This window comes from Felis catus, chromosome A2 (genome assembly GCF_018350175.1).
Source record: "Felis catus isolate Fca126 chromosome A2, F.catus_Fca126_mat1.0, whole genome shotgun sequence".
Lineage (NCBI taxonomy): Eukaryota > Metazoa > Chordata > Mammalia > Carnivora > Felidae > Felis > Felis catus.
The window spans coordinates 22926722-22948259 of NC_058369.1; the positions used below are offsets into that span (position 1 = coordinate 22926722).

Here is a 21538-nt window from a genome sequence, read left to right on the forward strand (position 1 = left end):
TATTTATATTTTATTGAAGAAAAAAACACAACTTTTTAAAATGAGGAATGGGGGCCTATGTCCCCTGTCATCCCACACACTGTTAAGGCTTTGAGGTGAGTTTCCTACATGGGGAGATGTGGGAGGAGATGGTGGGCATTGCTCTTCGGAGCCACTGGAGCTGCATTTTCCCAGCCCCGGTCATTCCCAGGCCACGCTCATGATTTCACCTGTTTCTACCCAGCACCTGTATGATTCCTTAATGCTTTCCTTTAAATCAACTCTTTGTTTCTAACTAAGTAAAAATAACCCCATTCTGAGTAATGATCTGAGTATCTGTGGTTCCATGTGTTGGTTAAAACTTCTCTAACATTGTGAAATATGTTTTTTTTTCATTTCTAATGTTTATTTATTTTTGAGAGAGAGAGAGAGACAGAGCACAAGTGGGAGAGGGGTAGAAAGAGAGGGAGACACAGAATCTGATGCAGGCTCCAGACTCTGAGCTGTCAGCACAGAGCCCGATGCAGGGCTCAAACTCACAAACTGCAAGACCATGACTTGAGCCGAAGTCAGGTGTTTAACTGGCTGAGCCACTCAGGCACCCCAAGAAATATGTTAACTACTAAAGTCTTTACAAGTTCCTTAGTGTTCGACTCAAAAGCGCTTGTCTAGGGCGGGTTGTAGGGTGTGTGTGTGCGTGCACGTGTTGCTCATATGTGTGCGTGTATGTTGGGAAGGGGTAAGGGCAGGGCATAAACCCCTCTCCATCCATGGTTAAAGAAGGAGGAGATTAAGATTCCTTTATTCTACTACCCCATTGGCTATTTGCAGCCCAGATCTCTGGCAGCAGCATTCCATTTGAAAAGGTGCTCCTCTCCTAGGAATTCAAGAGCAAATTATGACAAATGGTTCTGTTACTAAACCTGGTTCTTCTGATCCCCGAACCCAAGCCATTCATTAAGTACCACTCCCTTTCTCACCCCATGTTTTTCAGTCACGAAAGCCAAAGCTCCAGGGCCCCTCAAAGGATGACTAGAGATCCTGGCACGGGGTGGAGATCGTGTCTGCACCTCCATCCCCGTGACCGTCCCCATCCCCATCCCCACCACCGCTGGGTTCCCTGTGAAGTCAGTACTAGCCACAGGTGTGGGCAGGGCTTTTGCAACCAGAACTGGCAAAAAGCACTCCTTGGTCCTCCTCAAGGCTGTGCTCAGATTCCTCTTCTGTTAGCCCTGGCCCTCCAACTGGCCTGTCTTTCCTTCTTCCTCACTCAGAACTCCCCTTTCATCTCCATGCACCCCATCTTTCTTAGCCACAGCCAGTTTTTCAGCCTTCTGCCACTATGACAACTCTTAAAAGCCGTGCAGAAAACAAATTCCTTCCTATGCCCTGTCCTGGGATCCCCCACCCAAGCCAGACTCAAGACTGGCTGCATGTTGTCTCTGCAGTATAAAACTCAGAGCAGAGGCAGGAGAGCTGGCTCTTGGTCTTTGTGTGTTGAAAACAAACACCAAGTGAAACCCAGCTTCATTTCCCTTTTTGAATGTCCATAATCCCCTTATCTCCCTGTGTGGGATTTCTGGGCCTGCTGCAGGACAGATGTGCGAGTCTCCCACCCATTTCCTTCCCACAGCCCTCTGCTCTGTCTGCCTCCCTGCTTGCATACATCCCTCCTTCATCCAGCCCGCAGCTCTGTGTCCACACCAGCAATATCCCTGACAGTTCTTTAATTGCTACACGCATTTGTATGGTTCCTTGGCAATTATATTTCAGACCCTGTCAGGGTACCTGCTAGCCTCGGGGTTCTGTTTATATTAAATATCAATAAAAAGCTGATAGCATCAGTACAGATGGCAGGCTCCACAAAATCATATTTTACTGGGAGCCAGGCCTGTCCAGAAGATGGAAAGAAGGAACGTTTAAATTTCTTTCTCTCTTCCCAAAGGTTGAAATTAGAGGAGACTTTCTGTGTGAATATCAGGAATGGGTTCTTACTAAAGGATGACAGCTATATATTCTCCCACTGGGGTTGTCTTTTATTGCGTGTGACTTGTCATAACATCAGTTTTCTCCAGAATTGTTTCTTTATGTCCCCCTACCCAGCCCCAGAACATAGGACAAGGTTTCAAATACCCTAGATTTTTTTAAGTGTTTATTGACTGATGGGTAAGATTTTATTTGGCTTTACTTTGAAGGGGAGTGATTTTGGGGCAGAGGCCCAGGGCTGAGCGTCATAAATCCCACTGCCAAGGAACACTTTAGGGGAAGGGACAGCCTAGTTCCTCCCTGGCTGCGTGGCCTCCCCTCACCGGACTCAGTTGCCTCATCTTTCAGAAACAGTACGGGCCTTCCCAGGAGCCATGAGCATGATGGAGAAAGAGGGTGAGGGCAGCTGGGGCTGTGTGGATGCATAGCTGCACCCAGAAGGAGAGCCTCACTGAAGGTTTGCAATACCCGGATGTGGGTGGTCGAGGATTTCCCACTCTTATTGGTTCCCATTCTTTCATGCTGCTTATGAATAACGTCTGTCAGTGAGAGGCGTGCTGCAAGAATGGCAGGCAGGGACGTACATTCCGAGGACTGTGACAACAGAGCAGTCGGTGGTAGCAAATCTGGGACAGTCTAGCTGTCTGGGGACATAGTTTTCCCGGTTGCCGTCAATAGATTTTCCCATTTGTGTGCGATGTGAGGAGCATGCCAGCTCCCCTTGGGCTAACTCCCCCTCGGTGCGGTGCTCAGGAGGGTGTTGTCCAGGCTCCCTGCTGCTGGGGACTCCCCGTTTAGATACTGGGACTGTGATGAAGAGGGCTTCTACCTTGGCTTTCAGAGTGCAAAACCTGGACCCTCACATGTTTGCTGAGCTCCTTCTTTCTACATACCACTGACTTTCTCACACTCTGTCATTCTAGTGCAGGCACCGTTATGTCCCCCTTGAACGACAGCAGGAGCCTCTATACACACTCCCTCCACCCTCGACCACCTGCCTCTCCAAATGGCAGGGGTGTTACTGCCCTGTCTTTGGGCCCTCCAGGGCCTCCATGGCTCTTGAGATGGACAGCAGACTGCAGACCAGGGTCTTCAAGGCCCTGCCTGGTCCCCTGGCCCTGACTCCTCCCACCTACCCCAGCCTCCTTTCTGTCCTCTGCACTGTGGGTATTTAAACTTAGAGTTGGCAACGCCAGCAGTGCCTTGCCCCTCCCCTCTGAATGACTATTCATTCTGAAGATTCCAGCTCCATCAAATCTGGGCTAGCAGGACCTCCCCTAAGAGCATGTTTCCTAACATTGTGTTTTGCCCTTCTTATACTAATCATGACTGTAAATTTATACACAATTAGGTAATTACTGGGTTGTCTGCCTCCCCTACTGGTCTGTACGCTTCGTTGGGTTAAAGGCCATGTCTGGTTTTGCCCACTATTTTATCCCCAAATCCTAGCATGGTTCCTGGCATTCAGCAAATGTTTTCTGAATGAATGAATAAACAATCCATACTATAATAAGTACATGATGTACACCTTTTAACCAGGTTGTCCAGTGGTAGTAGAACTAGTTGCTGTAAATGGAATAATTAAACTACAAGAACGGAGAAGCCTTAGTGAGCTTGGCCAGGGGCAGATGTGGGTGGATGCTGGAAGCTGGAAGGGAAGTGGATTTGAAAAGCGATCCTGGGCCAGACCAGAGCATCTTGGGGCACCACCCAGTGGGGTACAATCTCCGTGTGATGGGTTAGCAGGAACGACTGATGCTTCTGGAGCAAGCTGAGTGGTCTAGCTGTGTTACGTAGCACAGATTTTCAAGCAGGATGCTGAGCTCCAGGGAACCGCTAGGAGGGATTTGCAAGGCTGTTGTTCTGGTACTGTGGTAGGAAAATGGTGCCTCCGTGCTCACCCCATCTCCGAACCTGTGCAAGATGAGGTTTGTTCCCTTTCCAACCAGAGTAAATCCCCGAGAAGGAATGAGGCTCTGGTTCTTCAGCTTTTCATTACAGACCTGAAGGGAGACTTGGTTAGTAAGAAAATGATCTCTGAAGACAGAGGTGTTTTAAATTAGCTAGTGAATACTGGCTTAATTACAATTTATCATAAATGCCATTTTAGAATCAGAAGCCTCTTGAGATGTGCTTATCTTCACTCTAGAGTGTGTTATTCAAGATTTTATGCCTTGTAAATGTCCCCTCTGTAAGCAGACCCCAAATCCAAATGCAGGTGGTGACAGAAGACCTTCCCTGGTGGCTCTGGCTCGGCAGCAGAGAACCCAAGGTGGATGCATAAGGGGACTCTCGCAGAGAGCTCTGAATTGGTTCCCAGCACTACCCTCTCTTCGTTCACCGTGCCCTCCTGAGCTCATGCACACATCCTGAGCATTATTAGGTACAAAGATGCCGTGTCCAGCCCTGCCCGAAGACATCCTGATCCCAGCCCCTTTCTCCAGGGACCACCCACTCCATTCATTTGCTGACAGCTGGGGACAGGCAGCCTGCTGTGAGCCACCTGTTACCTGGTGTCTAGACTACACGTCCTGTGCCTTCCCTTTTTCCCTCCCTCTACTTACTGTCTTGTAGGCAGTAAATAGAGTTCAAGGCCTCCACGCAAGTCATCTTTCATCTAATAGTTTAGATGAGGAACGTATCTAATCTCTCCCGTGGGTAAGGTGATGATGTCCTGGGGAAATGAACTTCAGTGCTCCAAGGGTCAATTTCCTCATGTGGAAAATGGGGTAGGAAGAGGAGTTGGTAGCCATCTTGCATAGGACGTGGCCCGTTGGCAAGTGTTCCAGAAATGGCAGCCTCTGCTGCTGTCATCATCATCGTTATACTTTGATTTCTGTCATATCATTCTCTTCTTCTTAATATCTCCAACAAAGACTTGAAAATGATTTATTCCAGGGTAATAAGAATGATGAGGAGGGAGAAATGGGAATTTCTCCACAAAATTTAAAATATGTTAAGGGAGGAGGGCCATTTAAAGTTGATATATTTAAGGCAAAACAAACAAACAAAAAATCACACAAACAAGTGGAGTCATTGATGTGAAATCTCACTGGGCAATTAATCCTGACATCTATCGTGCTGAGGCAGTAGTCTGAGACGGTGTCCAGCACCTTCTGGGATTTGCCAAACTGGTAAGTGTGTTTCCCGTTCATTTTGCGTTCCAGATCCATGCAGAGTGGTTCAGCATTGGACCATGAATCCTCCTCATCCCTTTGGTTTCAGGACTGCCAGAAATTGACTCCAGCTTTGTGGAAAGCAACCTGCATTTAATATGTAGCGCGTCACTAAGTTTAGAGGAAGGGGAAATGTTTGGCAAATAAGTCTATTTTATAATTCAACACACATTAGTGGCTATTTTCCAATATATATAAGTGCTTGATAATTAGCATCAACACTACTCATTATTTAATCTATGACCTATTTAGAATGAATTAGAGATAGCGTTTACTTGCTGAAATGGGAGACACAAAGACTCTCCAGCCATTCTCCCTCTGCGTGTGGTTCAATGTGCGACACTGTAGAAGAGCTCTTGTGTGGACTCAGTCCCCTGTGCCTGCTGTGATTTCACATCCAGGAGTCACACCTCTTCAAAGACCTTTAGGCAAACCTAAGACCCTTCCTCTAGCTTGTTCAGGCAGGAAATAACCTTCTTTACAAGGGCCACGCTTCAGAAACCCAGTTGAACGTGAATTCAGACCGTTCCCTTCAATGGTTTTTGGGTTAACAGTGGTTTGTAATTCTAGATTAGCCTGTAATTCTTCATGGACACTCAGATTCGCTAGAAATGGACCCATATTTTGTGGTAGAAAATGTCAAGTTTAAATTAACACAGTGATGCTGCTAATTCACTGGAGAATAAATGATATTGAGAAAAAAGATGGTGAGCGTATCAGGTGACTTTGAGGTCTGGAGAGGAAACCCAAGTGCTAAGGCATCCGTAAAGATCCTGATTGCTTGAAGGAAGTAGGCTATGCCGGCTATAGATTTCATAAGACAAGAAATTTGATTTTGGAACCATGAATAAAAGCGTAGTGAGCCTTGGCACTGGTGGAGCACAGATTATGTCTGTGAGAAAATGTATGCTTGGCAGGAAACTTTGTCCATCTGCTAAGACCTTCACCGTGGCCTGCCCATCTTGCCAGCCCAATTTCAAACCTCTTCCCCTTTGCTTACGGGGCCTCAACGACACTCGTTGTTTTGCTGTTTCCCAGGACACAGGTTTCTTCCTGGCTCAGGGCCTTTGCCCTTGCTACTCGCTCTGCCTCAAAGCTTTTGCTGGCCAAGGTGTTTTTAAACTGACACCTTCTCAGCATTCAGCTCTCTCCTCAAAGAGGTCATCTTGGACCACCCAGCTAGAGTAACTCCCCTTTCCCCTTTCCACACCTGGTAACTCTCAAGCCTACCATCCCTTTTTATTTTCTTTGTCACACCCACTTCTGTTTGAAACCTTCTTTTATGTGCCCATTGTCACCCCTCCTCAGACCGAAATGTCCACTTCATGGTCTGCCTGGGTCACTGCTGAATGCCCAATGTAGTTGGTACTCAGTGAATATTCATTGGATGAACAAATGAATGTAAGAGTTGTCAAGAGTACCTTGCCCTGATAATTGGAGGAAGGGAGGAAGAGACTTAGGTGAAGTTTCATTTGGATAGCTATGGGAGAGCGGAACTGCCCGGGATGGGGAGCAGGGGACCCACCCCAGAGCTGTGACTAGTGATGTACCCCCTGATGGTAACAGAGCCCTCCCTCTGCTGAGCACCCTACGTGCCTTTTCTCAGAAACCTTTGAGTGAAAACCACTCTGGTCAAAGAAGACAATGGGGCTCAGGGAAGCTAAGTCACAAGCCCAAGGCCACTAACTGACAAGGGCCAAGTGAGGTCTCATATCGAAGACTCCCAACTCCAAAGCCTACATTTCACACTGACATGCTGTAGTATTAAGATGCTGTGCAGGGACTCTTGCTGCAGAGAACAGGGATAGAAGAAGTGGGGTGATCTTCTTGGGACCTTATTTATTTCCTCACACCTGGCATAAATAATGGCCAATGTGTATGGACCATTTTGTGTGTGCCAGTTGCTGTGCTGAGTGCTTTATGTGCATTAATTTGCTTGAACCCAAAGGGCTGATTGACTGAGGATGACAAGAGGGGCTACCCACTCAAAGATACAGAACAGAAATGGAAAAGTGTGTGAGTGTGTAGGGGAGCATGCAGAGAGAACATTGGCCATCCGTAACATCAGAAAACCCCCATGTAGCGAAGTGCAAACTTGTTGAGGGATAGGGAAGCACAGGTGAGAGCAGTTATTTGGGTGGAAATAAAAGAAGGAAACTACAAATTCTTTATGGGTTATATGGTACATTATAAAGACAGAGCAGGGACGTGTGAGCTGCTTTTCAGGTACAAATTACAAATAGATCACAAAGGTGGTGTGGGACTCTTACTCTCCAAACATCTGCTTGTAGTCTGTTCTACTAAAAAGCTGAACATCTGATAAATTTCTGACTGGCATTGGAGGTGATTTAATCTCTCAGAAGGTAGAGGAAGCAGGAAGCAGAACTGCTATTGCTGGACTTCACGTTGACCACTGTGAATAATAAGTTGACACTGAATGGACAGGGACATTGGAGAAAATGACCATGTGACATGGAGCTCACTGTATTGAGCAGAAAACTGGGCATTGACACATACATGAGGCATTAAGGGAAATGAGTTTAGTCCGAGTGAGAGCCTCGTAGGTAGGACCTATCAACAGAGATTGAGAAGAATGGTAAGCTCGTAAAATTATAATGCAGACGTGAAAATCTGAACTGTTTCCATTAAAAGGATCCTTCACTAGGAAAAAGGCCTACCCATATGAAACTCAGATTTTAAAAAGAACATATACAAACCATGAAATATGGGTATATTGTGTAGCATAATTAAGGGAGTCTGAATACATGCAGGGGGTTGAGTGGTGGCCTCCGGAAGATATGCCCCAGTCCTGACCTCTAGTACATCCTGCAAATGTGACTTTATATGAAAACAGGGTCTTTGCAAATGTAACTAAGTGAAAGATTTGAGATGAGCTCATCTGGAGTTTAGGGTGGACCCTAAATCCAGTGACTGGTTTCCTTAAAGAAAGAGATGACACAGAGGTACACAAAGGGAAGGCCGCGGGTAGATGGAGGAAGACATTGGAGCGATTGTGTCTATAAAGCAGGAAGCACTAAGGGTTGCTGGTGACCACCAGAGGCCAGGAGAGCAGTGTGGAACAGAGTCTCCCTGAGAGCCCCTGGTAGGAACCCAATCTGCCAATTCTTTGATTTTGGACTTCTGGCCTCCTGAATACTTTTCTTCTGTTTTAAGTCACTCGGTTTGTGGTAATTTGTTATAGCAGCCACAGGAAACTAATACAATACATTAACCTCCTAAGAAGACTAGGGGTGGAAGTGAAACCCACGCTCAGATTAGTCTGAGACTCCTGAAGAATGCTAAATGAGGCAGAGGGGGAGGGCTTTTCAACAAAGTTAGAAACAAAGCACACACAAGTAGAAGGGAAACCTACTGCTTAGGAAAATGCTGTTATTTTTGCAAGTGACCTTAAAAAAGCACACCTGCTCAGCACCCATAGAGGGAACATCTGGCTGGGATGTGGCCCACAGTGTCATGTTCACCTCCTCCTCAGTAGACAGTGGAAGGATCTGAGGACCTGGGTAAGCAGGATGTGATGGGTGGCACTGACCCTTTGGGCTCTTTCATTTCTGCTCTCTGCCAGTGATGTTGGGAAAACCATTTTTAACTTAAGTTTTAGTGTCTGTTTTAACCCAGATATTTAGATGCAGGCCCCATTTTATAACGTTAGCATTTTCCTGTTTCTTTTCATCTCTTAGATGATGAATAATGGACAGCAGTTCGAGATTTTCCCTTCTATTAAAATTGCTTGCTAAGCAAGATTGTGAAATCAATATACTGTGATTGTTTTACAAGCCAGAGGACATGTTATCTCAAATATTTGATCAAATAGGTGTGTGTAACACAGCCCTCATTTTAACTAGACCATATTCTTTAGTGATTCTCCTGCCCTTGTTCACCGTGCCCTGGGAAAATCAAAGCCCCCTTTTCTTAAAGAGGCATAATTTCAGAGCGACATTTAGTGTCAAAATGATTGTTGAAATAACCTCTGACCATCACAATTCTTTTTGCATTTCTGAAGGTGCTCACAGGTCCCCAAGGGGCAACCCTAAGTTTCTAGGACCACCTTGGGGTATGAGTGGCCTTTTACTACCCCCAAAGAAACCACAGTCAAGAAAAAAGAATCTCTAACTGGAAACTGTTTGACTGCTTAACATGTTGAGACAGTGAGTGAGGGAAATGGAATTTTTGCTTCTAATTGTGGAAAGTTTTTATATGATGGCAACATAATTGAGGCCATTGATGGGGGAGGCAAGAACCATGGAGTTTTCAGTGTCATTATTGTATTTACATCTTTGTGGATTAATTTCAGTGGCTTTTGTAACAAGGAGTGAGTCACAGTAATTATTGTCAAGCTTGTACAGGAGCAAAAAAGGGTTCCATTTTCCAGGATTGTGAGGATAAAGTCTTTCTCAAAATTACTTTGTGGTAAAAGGTTGAATTGGTCATTTTCACTCTCCGAGCCTATGATGTGGTTTACTATAGTTTATAAGAGTTTGAGCACTTACGTTGAGGTGAGATTCAGAATCCCACTTGTCTATGGAATCTGGGTAAGCAATCTCAAAGAATAAGACAGGCTGGAGGTAAGACAATACAAGACACCATGTCTGCCTGCTGGGTTAGGCGCCATTTTGTGGGCTCTTTCTCAGACCTCTTCAGATGGGCATCTTGGGGGCAGCAGTCTGGCAATGGGCAGGCCACTGTGGAGGAGGGATGGGGTGCACTGTGCCAACAGTGAGTTTCCTTGTCACTGTACCTAATTCACATGACCATTTCTAGCATTATTTTGCTAATTGGCTTACTACGCAACTTGAGGACTAGAGTGACCAAATCTGTCTTTATCCCCCTGGTGTAGAATGCAGGAATCTTTGGAATAAAGATGCCATGGTGGGATTTCTGTGACTTGGGGTCCCACAGGAAGTTCTGTTGAGGGTGTTGGAATCCAGGTGAATGGAATTGCTCCATTGATGACTTTCTGAAGGCCTTTTGCTGTTTGTTGTCTTCTGTAGATTTGTTTAGCCTTTCAAATAGCCCTTTAAGATGTGTATTATTATCCCATTTATAAATCACAGATCAGAAGCTTTGTCACTGATGAGTTGGATGCTTTTAGGAAAGAACCTAACTTCTTGGTACTCTGTTTCTACTTGTGGAGCATGGAGGTTACTAATGGCGCCTGTCTTGGAGGGCTGTGGTAGAGGCAATGGGAGATGAGCTAAGTACGTGCTTGCACCACGGGAGAGACTCAGTAAAGATTTCTGCTCCTTCCCCTCCTCTTCCTCATCATTAACATGCTCACCCTGTTGTCATTCTTACGCTCATCATGCTGGGACTGGATGGTGATCTCCCCTCTTAACGGAATTATGCTTTATGTGGCATCATTTTGAAACAGGATCTTAAGAAGTTTAAGAAAAAGTGGATGGTCACCAAGCATCCTTAGTGATCCATCTTTCTTCAACCACTATGCCAAAAAAAAAAAATACTTATTGTCCTTCTTTGCCTTTGCCCTTAATTTTTATCTGTGGACAGAAGGCAAAGAGTTAGCTTTGGGCTGCCAAGGGTGAAGAAAAGAGATTTATTCATGGGATCACAAGGGAAGAAGAGTAGACGGTTGTGATGAGCAACCTTTGTTTTATTCATCTATCCATCCATTCATCTCTTTAAAGAATTTTTTTTAATGTTTATTTATTTTGGAGAGAGAGAACAGGACAGAGCACAAGCAGGGGAGGGGCAGAAAGAGAAGGAGACACAGAATCTGAAGCAGGCTTCAGGCCCTGAGCTGTCAGCACAGAGCCTGACGCGGGGTTCGAACTCACGAACCGTTGAGATCATGACCTGAGCCGAAGTCCAATGCTTAACCAACTGAGCCATCCAGACACCCCCATCCATTCATCTCTTCATGTGTCCATAAATGTCTGGAATTTCTGCCATGTGCTGGTCAAAGGGGCACAGCAGAAGACCACATGAAATGGTTCCTGCCCTCCTGGAGTTCACCATTTGCTGAACAAAAGAGGTAGAGAGATGTAGTTATGTAATTGCAATTTATTTATTTATTTTTTAAAAAAGCAAACTTCTAAGTCAGAGGTGAAGAGAATTGGAACAGGACCGTGTTGGCTGAGGTCATTTCAGTGAGAGAAAACACATTTTTCCTGTTTTTATTGCTGGGTTCTGACCCAGGAGAGGCAAAAGGTGGAAAATAATGCTGAGAAGGTCTCTCTCTGCTTTCTCAAGAACTCTGTGCTGTACAAGGTTGAAAGTTACAAATAAAGGGATATATTTTTCAAGTAAGGAGTCATCAATAAAGGCTCCTGGGTGGCTCTGGGGGCTTGGGCAGGATGAGGAATCCCTGATGTATGGAGTTCCCAGGAGCTAAATGTTTGGGAAGCTATAACTTTCTTCACAGCTTCCTGTAAGATGAGTCTCATGCTGCTGCTATCTACCGGCTCCAAGGGACGCCAGCCGGGGTTCTCTCTCACTTTGGTTTGTAACTTTCTCTTCTCTCTGTTTCTTTTCAGACCCAGCAATCGTCAATGGGGTTTATTGGTCCGAATCCCTAAACAAAGTTTTCGTAGATAACTTTGATCGTGACCCGTCTCTCATATGGCAGTACTTTGGAAGTGCAAAGGGCTTTTTTAGGCAGTATCCAGGTGAGTATCCCTGCCTTGAGAATTATGATTGAGATTAATGACCCTGTGATATTTTTCTTTCATGTTCAGGGTTAAATTTTTCCCCCTCCCATTAGGAGAAAATGAAAGATTAAATTCAAATCTGTTATATCTATTGTCATGGTCCAGATAGGCGTGGTAGCATGGCGTCCGTACACACACACAGGCATTTAGATCTGCACGTGGTTTCCATGTCTTTCTCAATAGAGCAGTTCATCGAGCTGCACCAAAAGTGACGAGTTGGGGTGTGAGACACAGCATATTTGATCTTTCTGGACAAGAGTTTGCTTTATTACTATTACTACTACTATAGTTACTATCATCATTGTTATTACCGTGGAAAGGAACAAGTCATAATTGGGCTGAATTTTAAATTCTGACCAAAGGGGTAAGAAATGGAACATGTGAGGGGTGCCTGGGTGGCTCAGTCGGTTCAGCGTCCGACTTCGGCTTAGGTCATGATCTCGCGGTTTGCGGGTTTGAGCCCCGCTTCGGGCTCTGTGTGGACAGCTCAGAGCCTGGAGCCTGCTTCGGATTCTGTGTCTCCCTCTCTCTCCACCCCTCCCCTGCTTGCACCCTGTCTCTCAAAAATGAATAAATGCTAAAAAAAAGTTAGAAAAAAAGAGAGAGAAATGGAAACTATGAACTGAGGTTTCCCCACTCCAGAGCTGACCGCCTCGGAGGAAGAGCTCGGACTGGCCCGAGCACCGCTGATGGCACCAGCTCATCTTCAGGGCCGCCAAAAGCACCCTCAGATGGTGTGTTCATCAGAGTTTGTCCATCATACCTTTGGAACAGGTGTTCCTGAGGCCTCCCCAGACCTCCACTTTGCAATAAGAATTTAATTCTGGCTTGGTTTGAATTTTAATTAAGAAGGGAAGTTTTAATTTTGCTCACAAGTTGTGAAAACAGGACTCGAGGCTGCAATTGTGCCAACATCACAGCTGCAGAAATTAACAAGCTCAACCTAAAAGAAGGAAAAAACTCCCGGCATAATCTTGGAGCAATTAAGTGGAGACTTTTATGTTTTCATTAAGTAAGACTAGGCACCTGATGTCTTCCCACTTTGAGGCACAGAGACCGCCAGCCTCCGCCTCGAGGAGCCGTTTGCCCTGCACACAGCATCTGTCCCCTGAGACTTGCCTGCCAAGTGTCTGCTTTGCCAGATTATTCGACATTTCCCAAGAGTTGTGTTCAGCGGGGCACACGTGGTTCCTCCTGGAGCTCACAGAAATTTAAACAATAAGCATCCTAGTAAAGATAATGTTATAATAAACAGTGGTCTATTAAAGTTCCAGTGTCACCAAATTGCAATCTGTTTTGATACACTCAACAGAGAGCAAATTTAACGCAGATGTTGCTGAAAATAAAGCGTGGGTGAGGGCTGATCCATAGACGAAGCTACATGGACCTCTTACCATCTTACCACGTGGTGTTTGGATGAGGGTGGAGCCGATAAGAAGAAACCATAGATCATCTTTTGTCTCCGCCAGCAGGAAGTCCTTAAACTATGGTCGTGAGGAAATTTGAAAAAAAAAATGGGGGGGGGGTGCAGTAGACATCTCAGGCTGCCATAACAAAATACCACACACTGGGTGGTTTAAGCAGCAGTGTTCATTTCTCATAGTTCTGGAGTCTGGGGAGTCTAAGATCAAGGTGCTGGCAGACTTAGTTCTTGGTAAGAGCCCTCTTTCTGGCTTGCAGATGGCTACCTTCTCCTTGTAGCTGCACATGGTAGGGAGCCAAAGCTCAGGTATTTCTTACTCTTCCTAGAAGGGCACTAATCCCACTGTGGGAGCTCCATCCTTCTGACCTCATCTAAACCTAAGTACCTCCGGAAGGCCTCACCTCTGCATACTGTCACACAGGGTCATGTTAGTTTTCAGCCTATGAATTTGGTGGCAGGGACAAACATCCAGTTCATAACAAAAGGACATCCTCGTGAAGGGTGTATCTAACAGGGGAGATGAATTTATGTACAAGGTTTTTAATCAGTCAGAGCCATCGACTCAGAAATACTTACATTTTTGTGACATTTGTGGCAGAATTTTAACTTTGTAAAATTCCTGCATCTCTTCTGTGCTGGTAAAGACATGAGTCATGGTCCTGTGGTGTTTCACTGCCCTATTAATGTCTTGTGGTCACTCAGTGCTTGGTTCTGAACAGAAAACACACCTCTTGTCTCTTGGACACAAAATGATTGTTAGAAGAATGACTCATGGACATTTTTTTGCTAGGATTTTTTATCTTCAGGAAACTTTGTTCCATGTTTAGAGTGGTATAATAGTATGAATCAGTGGTAAGTCTGTGTGTTCTTAAAGAGAAGGGATATTTCTTCATTCTTTATTCAGTGTGTGCTGAGTTCTTGTTTTGTTCCAAGCACTATGAGAGGCTGAAATGGTGAACTTAATAGAAAAGGTCTCTGCCCTCATGAAGTTCCCTCTTGTGGGAAAATGCATTCCTCAGGATTTTGGTTGCAAGTGACAGAAACTGCATTCTAGCTAGCTCCAGCAAGGAATACATTTATTGGCTCAGGTAACTTGAATTCTAGGGAATGTGCTGTTTTGAGACATGGCTGGATCCAGTATTCAGCATTGTCATTTGGATTTTGAATCTTTCCTTCCCTCTTTCCTCTCCACCTTCCTCTATTCTGACCATGTTTCACTGGCAGGTGATCTCCTAGTGATGGAGAATATGGCTGTGTGCTTCCAGGATTATTTCTCACTATGGTCCCAGAGGAAGAGAGAGCATCTGTCCTAGTGGCTTAGATGTAAGTCCAAAGATTATTCTGGTCTGGGTCACATGTCCACAGCCTCAAGTGAGGGAGACTGGACAGTGGTAGGGCTAGCCATCTGAAACCATGGGGATTGATCAGGATTACATTACTGTGGCCTCACTTGGTGGGGATCCCCAAAGGAAGGAACAGGGAACATGAGGGAGGGAGACAGGTGAACAGGTCATGATGGTACAGTGTGTTTAATGCTAACATGGGGGAAATAGAAGGTGCTAGAGGATCACTAAGAAGGAGGGCAATCTCAACTTCTGTAGGTGGGAGCATGGAGTTCTCAGAAGGGGGATTTTAGTCAACATCACCCTAATAAAGTACCTGGGATGATGTTGTCTCTTTCTGAATAGATTTACACAGGCCTTTACAAGTTCAGTGTAGGGCCTTTAACCATGTGGCAACACTTCCATGCGCTGTCTTTTGGATGATGTAAGTGTTCTATATCTATAGCACCTGTTATGGTAACCAACGGCCACATGTGGCTATTGAGCATGTGAGATGTGCCTAGCGAAGACAGGGGAACTAAAATATGAGTTTTATTTAACTTCAATTAACTTAAATCTAAAATTAAACAGCCACATGTGGCTAGTAGCTGGCACGTTCAGCTGTGTAACTCTATGGGTAAAGACTTTTGTAGTCTGATACCCAGTTTCCAAGGTACCGGCCTACCTTTTAGTTCCTGTATTATAAAAAGGTCTCACTGAGCAGAGAGAGAACTCTGGTTAGGCTCTTCTGAACAGCAACAGCCACAACAGCAACAAAATATAGATGACGGGTCTTTGAGCTCTGCAGGATTTGTTACTCAGGCCAAAGCTCTGCTTATTTCATTGTCATCCTTGGGCGTCTTTGGGAGTATGGTTAATATTAATATAATATTAATATTAATGCTGATCATAGTGATAGTGACCATCATTTATTGAGCACTGTCCTAGGCGTCTATACAAGCATTGTCTGGTTTAATCCTCAATAATTCTATGGGCTGGAGCTACTATAAAACGCATTTTACCAATGAGAAAGCAGACCAAGGAGTTAACTGACCAAACCACACCAGCAGGATAGGAGGGAGTTGGTAATGGTGTTAATATTTTCACCACCTCTTTCATGCTTTGTTCTTATGGCAGTTCTTAGTCTATAAAATATGAATTCTGGCCTGTAATCCTGAGCCATCGGGCTTTCAATCCCCATCTCCTTTGCTAAGATATCTGCCCCAGGAGGACAGAGACATTTGGCTATCACTGTGGTACCATCATCAACAATAACATATTGTATAGGTGTTCAGTACATATTTTTGAATGAATGAATCACTCAGTGGACCAAAATCTACCAGACATATTGGTCTCATCACACGGTTAGTAGCAGCCCTGCCTCCTCAGATACAGTAGAGTTACTGCCTCTCTGAGAAGCTGGTCACTGGCTATAGTCAGTGGGACACAGTGACTAAGTAGGGAACTGGCATAAATACATTACAAAGCCATGCTCCCTTTCTTTTCTCTATTGCTTCCCTCCTCAAAGTCTTCCTGAGCCAATGACTACATAATTCCTTTTATCTTGAGGTTCATTCCCCAACCAACCTGGGTGGGATCCCAAAAGGCATAGTGGCAATTCCAGAAATTATATAGCTCATGGGGTGCTTCTTGGCTACGTATCAATTTCCTGGTTCTCAAAGATTTAAGATGAGCCAACTGTTATTTCTCGGTGATTTAAAGTTCTTTGAACAGTTTCAAAATATCTGTGTGTACAAAAAATTATATACTGAAAAGTTGATTTATCCTAGGGGAGATAGTACCAGCTGAGACAGGGTTGCCTGGTGTTTGCCTCCAAAAACACATTTTGTTTTGAGATTGGGAAAGGAAGGGCTCAGTGGTCCAATTAGTTTGGTAAATGCTGCCTCTGCTGAGCCGGTTATGGAGATTCAAGATGCTATAAACAGATTAAAGGCCCACGGTATCCATCCCATGGCATAGTTTTACTTTTATTCATTCAACTCATGCTGACATCCCGGAGGACTTCTCATAGGACATCTTCATGTAACGCCTGTGTAAGGAAGAGCATGGTGACGTGGCATTTGGGAAATAAGTCCTATGGTCATAACTGGCAATCTCAGGAAAATCTTTTGAACTCTGAGAGACTGGAGTCCCTGCTATGAGTTGAAAATTTTGACCCAAGTGCCAGGTTTGGGCAAGATGTCTCCTCGGTGCTCATCCAGTCCTGACTTGAGTCAAGTTATGACCTTTATTGTTCTACCTTAGGCCACTATGCCTAGAACTGTCTCAAGGTACTGTCTTAATCCCCACTCAATGTATGCCTCACATCCTGACCGGGAAAGGCCTGGGTCCCATGGTTCCTGCTGCCACCCAGGCTCCTTTCCTTTGTCAGAGACATTCTCTATGCACAGCCATACCAGAATTCCTCCGGTTCCTTGAACTTGACGTGCTCTTTTCAATCTCAGGACCTTTGCACATTTCATTCTTTATGCCTGGGATATTCTTGTTCACCCTGTGGCCACCACTTTTGTTTTATGAGTCCTACCCATATGTAGTGGGTTAAATAATATCTCCCTCCAAATTTATGTCCTCCTGGAGCCTCAGAATGTGACCTTACTTGGAATTAAGGTCTTTGCAGATGTAAATAAGTAAGTTGGGATGAGATCACACTAAATTAGAGTAGACCCTAAATCCAGTATGACTGATACCTTTATAAGAGGAGAGGACTGACACAGAGGGAAGACAGGGGCAGAGATTGGGGTGATGAAGCAACAAGTCAAGGATCACCAAAGATTGCTGGGAGCCAGCAGAAACTGAGAAGACACAAGGGAGGGGTCTTCCCTAGGCCCTGTCGACACCTTGATTTTAGACCTCTATCCTCCAGAACTGAGAGTTCTTTTCTGTTGAGCCACCCAATCTGTAGGACTTTTGTTATATCAGCTCTAGAAAACTAATATACCATCATTCTGCTCTCAATTTGAAGAAGATCCTTCTTCCCATTAGAGATCGGAATCCCCTTTTGTACACTAATGTAGCCTCAGGCACTTCTCCTTTGTGACATCTCGGTTCCTGGGATTTCTTATCCTTTGCCAGCTTCCCTGCCCAGCATGAGGCTTCCTGAGGGCAGGCAGGGGCCAGGCCTGTCCTTCCCAGTCAAGGCTCTGGGGTTGTCCCATCTGTTCCACTTTCCTTGGAATTATATCCTTTATAAGGTTTTCCCAACAGACTCATTTCATGTCAACTTTTTCAAAAAGCACCTAGTAGGGCAGTGCTTGGAATTGGAAGCAGTTACAAGCCCACGTGCAGGTGCAGGGGAATGATCTCAGTCCAAAAGGAGAGCACTGAGTGTCATTAATCCCTTCCCCCCAGGTCCTAGCCTAAATGCTGGAACTGTAAAAAGAATTGCACATTTTCTTGTCCCAGTGGGGCACACAGAGATGGGGCTGAGATGGGGAGGAAGGACAGCAAAGTGGGGAGGAGTGAAGCAGGATCAGACACAGTCCTTGTCTAAGAACAGTCACCACAATTTAATTTGAGAAATGAACATCCGCTGAAGGTCTACCATGGGTCAACACGTTATAAAATAATTATCTTTATTTGGGCTAAAACCAACTCTTTGTGAAATTATTAAATTGGAACATTACCTGGCCTCATCATGGGTAGAATTTCAGTGTGTGTTAAGACCATTCTATCCTAACTATACTTGGCTTTACACAAAGCAGTGCATCCGTTTTATTTTATTTTATTTTATTTTATTTTATTTTATTTTATTTTATTTTATTTTATTTTATTTTATTTTATTTTATTTTAAACGTTTATTTATTTATTTTGAGAGAGAGAGAGAGAGAGAGAGAGAGCATGTGCAAGCAGGAGAAAGGCACAGAGAGAGGGAGAGAGAACCCCAAGCAGGTTCTGCTCTGTCAGTGCAGAGCCCAATTCGGGGCTTGATCTCAGGAACCGTGAGATCATGACCTGTGCCAAAATCAAGAATCAAACACCCAACTTACTGAGCCACCCAGGTGCCCTTCCATTATATTTTAAATAAATTGTGTTCTGTCTCTTGGTGTGCAATATCATGTCAGTTTTACTTTACCTTCATTGCCTAATGACCTTCAATTGGCAGGGGCTTCTCATACTTCTGTTTTCTGATTTGGTACAGGAAACTCTTTACATTAGGTCCATTTGTAGGTGGGACATGTAGGTACAGGAGAACAGAATAAAATGATTTTTGGGTAACAAACCATCTCATGGTTTTCTGAGTAATAATTTGGGAGTGTTATCTCAGACACATATTATTATTTCAGTGTGGTCCAGAAAGTTGGCCATCAGTAACTGGAAAGGAGACTCCCACTGCTACCATTTGAGTCAGGATTTCCTCCTGTGAAAATCAGTTTTCTCTTTTTATTTTCGTAACTCTAATGTCTGTATTTCAAATCCATTCCTGAGCAGCATTAATGGTTGAAAACAATGATTTGCTATCTTATTTTTAGGGAGCACTTTTCTTTTTAAATGAAATTTTATTCTTAAAAACCAAGTTGTAAATAGAGAATGTTAACCTTGGATGTGTCCCGACCAGTCTGCAAACCACAAGATGAAGGATATGGGATCCTATCTTACACATGGGGAAAACTCCCCAGGCTTCAAAGCCTGAAATTCAAACTTTGTAATGCAGCATAATTAGGACCATTTTTTTCCCATTTCAGTTGTAGAAAACCAGGCCAGTATTCCTGATGGTAAATACAAGAGTGAGGGGAAGACAGGCCTGTGTATATTCTTTTTTTTTTTTTTAATGTTTATTTATTATTTTTGAGAGACAGAGCTTGAGCAGGGGAGGGGAGGGGTAGAGAGAGAGAGGGAAACACAGAATCTGAAGAGCTGTCAGCACAGAGCCCGACTGGGGGCTTGAACTCACAAACCATGAGATCATGACCTGAGCCAAAGTTGAATGCTTAACCAACTGAGCAACCCAAGCGCCCCAGGCCTGTGTAAATTCTAAGATGGAAATGTATCGAGCTCCTACCTGCCATGCTACACACATTGCGTTACCTGGACCCAGAGACATGGCCTGACTCTGCCCCGAAGTCTATGAGTGATGCTGCCAGGTTCAACAACTTGCTGGACAGTGAGAAATGACCTTGGCTAATTTCATCATTAGCCACGGGAAGGGGCTGGAGTCCTGTCCTTCCCTGAGAGACAAACGTTACTGAAGATGTCCCCACTCTCCAGCAGGCCTTAAAGCAACTGAGCTAAGGCCATGTTTGCTATAGTGTTCTAGCCCTGAAGCACCTTCCCTGAGCCGGTGATGGAGCATGTGATGAGCTGGTCATTGCATGTGATTTTTCACCCTGTCTGTTCAATCAGCAAAGCAGAGCAGCCTTGAAATGCTATGAATAAATATTTGGAGTTCCTGGGTTTCTCATAACTCTATTTTTCTTCTAGGGATTAAATGGGAACCAGATGAGAATGGAGTCATTGCCTTTGACTGCAGGAACCGAAAATGGTAGGAAATGGTCAAACCTCTTAGTTACTTTTTAAAGAGAACTTGTGGAGAGGTTCATAATTCATTTTTTGCTTAATTTTCCCCTGACCTAGGTACATCCAAGCAGCGACTTCTCCGAAAGACGTGGTCATTTTAGTGGACGTCAGTGGCAGCATGAAAGGGCTCCGTCTGACTATTGCAAAGCAAACCGTCTCATCTATTCTGGATACGCTGGGGGATGATGACTTTTTCAACATAATTGCTGTGAGTGCAGCTGTTTTGTGCTTTCTCTGCGCTTTGGGTTCATTTGATCTTTTAGCAGCAACCGGTTCACATTCTCATTGCTTTTGTACACACAACATTAGAAGTCCTTCCCGAGATGAGGACCAGTTAGCCCCATGTGAGCTCCCTGAATCACAATGTTGGAATGGCTTTCAGAGTCTGGGAAAGCAGTCGAGCACATTTCCTCTCCTCACCTCGCACTCAGGCACTGCCATCTGGAAGAGTAGCACCAGATTTGGTTTTCCTGGGGAGCCAACCTTTTCAGAACCTTGGGGAATTAAGTCTTGCAAGATATTCCTCAGACGGCTAGTGGAGATTAACTTTAAGCTGGTTTGGTCTGAAGACCATGATAGGAATACTAATCATGATGACAAAACAACTATGCTGTAGAGAGCTGTTTAAGGCTCACAGAACCCTTTGACTCAGCTTCATAAACAAAAGTGCGTTTATTAAGTGCATACTGAATGCCGTTCGCTTACCCTTCATATTTGCATGGTCTTTTGTTCCTCACGGCAATTTTAGCACGGTTTTTGCGTTTTCTCCGATGAGGCTGCTGGGGTTGCGAAGGTCAGTGACTTGCCCAAGGTTATAGAATGGGGAGGTGGGAGACCCGGGACCCAAACAGGATAGTAATAACATGCTTCCTGGAAAGGGGCAATGGCTTCTGAATTCCATCTCCAGCTCTTTTTCCTCTTCTCCCCAGTTCTCTGGTGTGAGTCTCATCACGCACCTTATGTCCCTCCTACTCTTTTTCCAAAAACTATAGCCACAACAAGCCTGCTTCTTTTCCCTGAGTACTTTACCAGGAGCTCCTGCCTGGTAGTCACCTGTGCTTTGCCGCACCACCTCTGCCTAGGACACTGAGTGGCTGCAAAAGGCAGTCAAGGCAGCGTGGTGTGGTGAACAGAGTGTGTGCTTTGGGGTTGGGGCTTAGTTTTGAATAGTTCTGTCCCATACAGCAAGCTGCACATCTTGAGGCAAACTGTCAGCTGAAGCTTGAGTAATCATATTACCTGCAGAGTTGCTGCCAGGACTACCTGAGCTGGGGCACAGGAGCCCCCCCCCCAATGGCAGGACATGAAAGAAGGGGTGTTGTTTGAAGAGTAGTGCAGACAGGCTCCAAGCATGCCCTTGCTGTGGTCTGTGTGGCTTCCCCAGGCTCCTGAGCAGATGTGTCATCATGGGATCCTGTATCTAGGCAGCCT

The 21538-nt window shown here is 44.8% G+C and overlaps 1 protein-coding gene across 3 annotated transcripts in view; it reads left to right on the forward strand.

Annotated features, from left to right (window-relative positions):
* Window positions 1-21538, forward strand: part of CACNA2D3 (calcium voltage-gated channel auxiliary subunit alpha2delta 3) — an 897621-nt gene that overhangs the window by 375282 nt on the left and 500801 nt on the right. For all 3 annotated transcript variants that reach the window (XM_045051588.1, XM_023249840.2, XM_023249841.2), the window contains exons 6-8: window positions 11654-11785; window positions 20012-20072; window positions 20165-20315. In XM_045051588.1, coding sequence (XP_044907523.1) covers window positions 11654-11785; window positions 20012-20072; window positions 20165-20315 — 344 coding nt within the window. The remainder of the gene's footprint in view (window positions 1-11653; window positions 11786-20011; window positions 20073-20164; window positions 20316-21538) is intronic.